Source organism: Rissa tridactyla, chromosome 2 (genome assembly GCF_028500815.1).
Source record: "Rissa tridactyla isolate bRisTri1 chromosome 2, bRisTri1.patW.cur.20221130, whole genome shotgun sequence".
Taxonomy (NCBI): domain Eukaryota; kingdom Metazoa; phylum Chordata; class Aves; order Charadriiformes; family Laridae; genus Rissa; species Rissa tridactyla.
The window spans coordinates 24,873,517-24,880,052 of NC_071467.1; the positions used below are offsets into that span (position 1 = coordinate 24,873,517).

General features: G+C 42.3%; 1 protein-coding gene across 1 annotated transcript in view; it reads left to right on the forward strand.

Moving 5' to 3' along the window:
* NIPAL2 (NIPA like domain containing 2) overlaps nt 1-3,646 on the forward strand; it is a 51,105-nt gene extending 47,459 nt beyond the window's left edge. The window contains exons 9-11 of the mRNA XM_054191935.1: nt 1,436-1,499; nt 2,821-2,915; nt 3,228-3,646. Coding sequence (XP_054047910.1) covers nt 1,436-1,499; nt 2,821-2,915; nt 3,228-3,322 — 254 coding nt within the window. The 3' untranslated portion in view covers nt 3,323-3,646. The remainder of the gene's footprint in view (nt 1-1,435; nt 1,500-2,820; nt 2,916-3,227) is intronic.
* The last annotated feature ends 2,890 nt before the right edge of the window (nt 3,647-6,536 follow it).

Consider the following 6,536-nt stretch of genomic DNA (forward strand, 5'->3'; position numbering starts at 1 on the left):
ACCATGTGCACACCAGCCTCTCCATATCCGAACTGGTAGAGTAATTTTAACAGCCTGGCAAACTACTCAAATGACAACCAGCTGTGCTTCGTAGTAGTTAGTGTATGTTCAGTTTCAGAAGGTGGAATTCTAGGTTAAGTGAAGGAACTAAAATGACTCCAAAGACCTTTTAAGCATTTAACATTTTATTCTGGGTGAGAACTTCGAACTCGGTGCTGTTAAAGAGGGACTGCAAATCTTGGGAATGATGCGCAGCGTAATAACATGAGCAGGGAGGACGACTAAGATGCTGTATCAGCAATGAGCCAAAATAATCATGTTGTTAGAACATTTATGACTCATTTTAACACACACTGGGGGCTTTCCTGTCATTGCTGTGCCGGAGTTTCTCATGCAGAGCTGCCATTAATGAGAAGGAGAGTTAGCTTCACGCACAGATTGCCTCAGCACCTGTGTTAGAAGAGACCTACACTTTGTGACTGAGAGGAGACTTGTGCCAAAAGGGGGTTGCATTCTTGTCACCATATGGGGAATTTGGCCTTGGGCTGCTTTAAAAGATCAAGTACCTATTCAGGAATGGCTTAATAGCTTTGAGAATGGATACACATGCATTTGCACCAGGTTAGTCAAACCAGCGGAGGGCTTAGAAGAACAACCTCTGCTGAATCTTTCTGGGCTGCTCGTAGAAGACACCTTGTCTCATGATTCCCTCATCCCAAGTTACAGCCTTTGAAGATACAGTCACACTTCAGCTGCACTGGTTCACGCTCTGCCGTTTCTAAGCAAAACTATGCTCATCAGTGGTTTAAAGCTAATATACTTGGCTGTGAGTTAGGGCAGCTGAGAGCCAGATATACATCTGGTTCTGTCACCTCCACTGTGGAGGTGCTAATTCCTGGAAGAGGGGTGACCAGAAAGAGCTATTGATCCCTTCAGCTAGAAAGATTTGGCAAACTTGGCTGCTGGAACTCTTAACTTGATGTAAACATCAGGGACACAGCTAGTTATCAAAAACCTGTTCCCAGTTGGAGTTAAGATGTCCACATGGTCTATTGGAGTGGCTTAACTAAATCCATGAAGAGCCTGTTAGCTATATTGCTATGACTCTTCTTGTGAATAAGACCCTGAGTTTGACCTGCATAAAAACTGTTGCTGACAGTGCAAAAAATACCTGCATCTGTGCAGTTACTAACACAGCACATGCTTCAACCTGATAGACTAAATCTTCTCCAGTCCCATGCAGTATCTTGAGAAAGCCTAGGTAATGGAATATGGGCACATAAAGTGAACCCATCACAATGTGTATTAATACCTTATTTGGGATTTTTTTTTTTGCTCCGTTTGAGCATGACACTGTTCCTGACCCTCCCAGCTGTAATTCATATCACTTGGAAGCCAGTCAAGGTCTGCAATTCTTGTTTCTGTCACATTCCAGGGGTCATATTTTATCAGGAATTCCAAAGTGCGGCTTTGCTGAGCGTGTTCATGTTTCTGTTCGGGTAAGTGTATCGGCCTAAAATCTCCACTAACGTTTGCATTGAAACAGCATTGCCTTGTGGAATCCCTCCTTTTCTCAGTAAGAAGAAACCCGTCTTGTTATTAAAGTATTATGGAATAGCCATTATAGTAGGATAAAAAAACATTAAAGGAAAGATTGATGTCTGTGCCTTGGGAGTTTGGAGGCTGGTTTTGAATCCAAATATGTAAAAATGTGAGACACTTATGAACTACTAGTCTCATGACAGAATGAAAAACCAGCAGCATGTGTTCCTCCAGCAGGAAGGAGAAATCACTGCTCTTCACCAAAGATCATGTTATAGGGGGTGCTTTTACAACTGCGAGAAATCTCCTCCCATCTCACCTTCCACTTGCGTGTCCGGAGGGTCTTTGCTGCCCCTGGGCATGGGCAATTATAGGAGTTACTTGCCTATAAGGCAGTAGTAGAATATCTCTCCCTTATCCTCCTCTGCCAAGGAAGACACAGCATCCCTGTGGAAGAGTTCAGAGCATGCTAAGAAGCTGTTAACAATAAATGTTTGAAGAAGGGTCTAGGTGTTGTGAGAGCAGAAAATTTCTCCTGGCTACCCGCACTGTAACAACTCTGGGGACAGGTGACAGTTACTTGTTAACGGGTGTGACATGGTTAAAAGCATCTCCTAGAACTGCTAGAGGTGTCTTGCCACAATGCCGATAACTACAGACCTCTTTGTGCTTGGCAGTCGGACCAGAGTAGGTGCACACAACTACTATTCTGTTTGACTGCAGGAAAAGTGACAGAAGATGGAGATGAGCAAATTCAACCCATGTATTTGGCAGGCAGGAATTAGTGGTTGTGTGTCCAACATAGAGCGGATAGAAGATTTATCCAAGCATAGCAGTTTCTCATCACTTCTGGCTTACAGCTTGCCCCTGAGACACACAGTCAAACGAGAAAAACAACAGAGATGTTGATTGTCTGCAGCTAGACTGAGTTGTTAATGAAATTGTAAATGCTAGAATGCTAGCTTAGATGCTCTGCGAAGATTTGCTCAGGGATTCAAATGTTGCGGTCTCACACTCACAGGCATTTGATTAGGTATATATTGCTGAAAGTGTAATTTTGCCTGCAGAGCCTTTGGAACTGATAATAAAGCTTCAGGAGGCAAAAAATAAACTGAAAGGGAGCCCAAGATGAATTTATAGAGCTGCCAGGAAGAAAAGTTTCTCTATAAACTGAGCAGCTTGGATTTGGAAGTGCTTGAAAAAGCAACATGGAAAGACATTCTCATCTCAGATGCAGTGAACTGTTTCTAATGATACTGTGCCACTGTTATTTTGCAGGTGTCTCCTATCTTTCCTTGGTGTATTTGTAATTGCAAGAAATAAGAGAGAGGAGCATTTACAAATTCCTTTTATTGACTGTGGACTTATTCCTGGTAAGTAGGGCTTTTTTCTGTCTCTGTTTAAAAATGAGGTATCAGATAATGGGATGACCTAGGAGAGTTGAGTCACAAATGTGTTCTAGTCATATTTAATAAATATACTGTTCCCTTAATTTCTATTCCTGTTCCCAACAGATTTTTCAAAGAATTTTTCAGAGTTTTTCCAAACTATTGTTACAACCAGTCAAATGAAAACAATGATTATTGGAGCAAAGAATGTTTAAATGATGGATTGGTGGGGGATTTGTTTTATTAAAATTCTTCACAGAGTTGTTGTTTTTCCCTTCTCTCACCCCATTTCCTTAGGAAAAAAATTGACAGGCAAAATACAACCAGATTCTCGCAGTTCACGCTATGGCACTTTGAATAATGAAGACGACTCGGTGAAAAGTCAAAGCTGAAAGAAGAAAGCACCTTACATGCCAATTAACAGGAGGAACAGCACTGGAACAAGGATGAGCAGCACCTTTTTGTTGAACATATTCAAGTATTAGTTGAACCCCTGTATGTTGATGAGTCATAGCGTTATTTAATCTTACTTAATTTATCCCATGGCTGTCCCAAATGTGTTCTGAAGATAAAGGAAGCCTTAAGAAAAACTAAATAACCATTAAAGAAATGGAACATTCTTCTAGTATTATTGCCTCTTGGGGATATTTTTAGAGTCTTAATTGCCTTGAAATGCAAATAGGCACAGAACAGGTTTATAAAAATTCCCCTTTGAAGCCCCCCAGATCTGTGTAGATGCTTAAAGACAAAGGTTAGAAATGAGGAGAATTTTCATAAATAACTTCAAAGTATTCTGCTATATGTATAAAACTTAAAAAACCCTGATCCTTCCTGTTCAAGAATCAACACTGTGGGCATATATACAGTATACACAAACATATACACACAAAGTGTTTTATATTATGTGTGGAGGGAAAATCCTGACTACCTTCTGCCATCAGACTAATTCTCTTCTCTTCCAAGGAAATAAATACTTGTGTGAGGAGTGGGAAGGAAGAGAGCAGTTGCCATAAACACAGGCACATGAGCGCACACACACACACACATTTGTGGTGCCCAGTGAAGGCAGCGCTAGGGAGCCACGCTTGATATTTTACATCGTCCCAGCAGGTTCCTCTGCACTGGGCTGGGCTATACTAGCTGTTAGTATAACATAGCCTGAGGTTTAGCCTCTGTTTTCAGGAAAACAAGGTTTTAGTTAAGAAAGTGCAAAGCTCTCCAGAGGGAATGGGGTACCAGGCTCCCTCCCTTGGTGCGTCTTGGAAAAATATTCCTAAAAAAGAACAGTAGGGAAACTCCTGCCTCCTTCCTAAATGCTGGTAATCCTGGATGAGGAAAGGTTGTAGAAAAACAGGATCACAAAAAGTCACAGCAACAGTACAATTTTTTGTTCATTAGACAGTAGTGTCCCCCACTGATTTGAAGAGCCAGCAGCAATGGGAACCATGGCAATACGGGCTCTGTGTTCAGGTCTGGGAGGTCTCGCTGCCCCTCAGTCCCAGCCTCCCAGCAAGAAAGCTTCTTCTGGGAATTCGCCATGGGTCCATTTACCGCTGCCTGGCTGCGCTGATCCACCTCAGCCGACACAGTGGGGGTCAGACACCTCCTCTGCAGAAACAAGTGCAAGTGCTCTTGAAAAGTCTTTACATCTTGGACAAGATACTTCTTTTAGGTTTGAATTAATCCGCAGTAATGGATAGGGGCCATAGGCTCTGTGTATTCTGTTTCAGTGGCATATGAGGAAATGACGTCTCATTTTTTTCCTGAAAACTTGTTTGTTTCATTTTAAAATAGGTACAGCTGAAGATCCAAAACACAATTTCATTTCAAACCCTACAAAGGGCACAAAGAGCTGCAGTTTTTCCTACGCAGCAATGTCCTGGGAGCCAGGGTGCAGGGCTGGGAGTTGTGAAGTTGTTTTCCAGCGTGGATCTTTTCCAGCTGGCACAGGACAAGACTCTGTGTCTGCACCTTACTTGTACCAGCTGCCTGGCCGTGGCCTTCCTTTCCCCTCTTACAGCTTGAGTTCAAGTTTCTAAAGCTTAAAATAACAACAAAAAAAGCACATTCTTTTTGTATGCTTTCTCCAGGGAATAAGGGCATGCCTCTATCTCTCTTTTGCAAGGCAAATTTAAGTCACTTTCGAAGTCTCAAGTGAGAGCGTGTGTTAAAGATGGAAATAGGAGGCCAACAGTTTTTCATTCTGTGGCCCCAGAAACAAATGTGTGAAAGGATTTGGTTTTGTTTCTTTTTTAAATGACTGGCCTTGAGCATCTTTCTGAAATCTGTTTCCAAGATTCAGGAGGGCTGGAGGAGATAATAAGGGTTACCAGGTATAGGATTTTCTCTTTAAAGCAGGAAATAAAATGTAAATATCTGTGGCAAAAGTTATTACTTATTTTAAACTACTGTATTTCTTCTTGAACAACGCTTCTTTTCTTCCTATGGGTTTATAAAAAATTATAAGGGTTAAAAGGTTTTCTGTAAACTTGAATGTAATTGAAATTAATTTATGGAGCAAAACACTGATGGGAATTATGTGTAATTAAAATTTGTGATTTGACATGATTTTTGAGATGTGAGCATGTTCCAACAAATTAATGTATTACAAGATTGGAAGAACTCAGAGATGAGAATTCACTACTGCTCTGCCAAGAAAGGGACATAATTTGTTTCAAGAACCAGTTTCTAATCAATATAATTTTCAGATTCTGCTGGCGATATTTAGGTTGCAAACACCACACACAAATGCCTGCTAAAAGAAAAGCCTTTTCGCTGGAATACAAAAAAGTCTCTGGAGCTCTTCTCTTTAATAATGAGTTATTTTCTTGCAATGTTTTTCCTGACATCAAAAATGTGGGCCAGATATAAAGCTGCAAAACTTGCACCTGCAGACTGAAATCTCTTGAACAGATCTTCCCCAGCATCTGAGGAAACCAAACCGCGGGAAGGCGGGGTGGGCAGGCGGCGGCTCACGTGGTCCCCCAGGCTCCAGCTTGGGATTTTTGACAGACCAGAACCAGCAGGACTCGTTTAGTGCTTGTTCCACTGCTGGTCACGCTGCGGTAAGAGATGAAGTATTAACTGGCCATGGGCCTGGAAATGGGAGCTCTGGATTAGAGCAAGGCTGTTTAGTTTTTGCCATAAAATATCAGGCTGGATTTACCAAATGGTTTCAGCTGGCAAAAATTAAATGAATTTTGGACTGGATTTGTATTTTTGCCCATGATAGGGGCCTGGCATTCACCTGGCAGGCTTATTGCCTGCTCCTTGCTACAACCCAGCTTTTGGTGGCCTCCTGTTTTGCGTGTGAGGGCACTGGTCACCTAAAAGCAAAGGAAAGAGGTCGGACATCATAGGAGCTTGAGCTTCTGTGCTTTGAAGCTGAAGTTTCAATACCTGGAGAGCTGCTTGAACGGTTCAGTGCTGCTCAAAGTCTTATCCTCTTTTTCCCAGCTGCGAGGTCCTGCATGGCCCGTGGCTCTCTCTGAGCCGGTTCAGCTCATTCATCCCCCAGAAATCATCTGCTTTCTTCTCCTTGTTGAGTTGGCTCCCTGAGCTGAGCCAACCTGGCTGACTGGAGCGTTTGGTGGGAAGGAGGGGAAA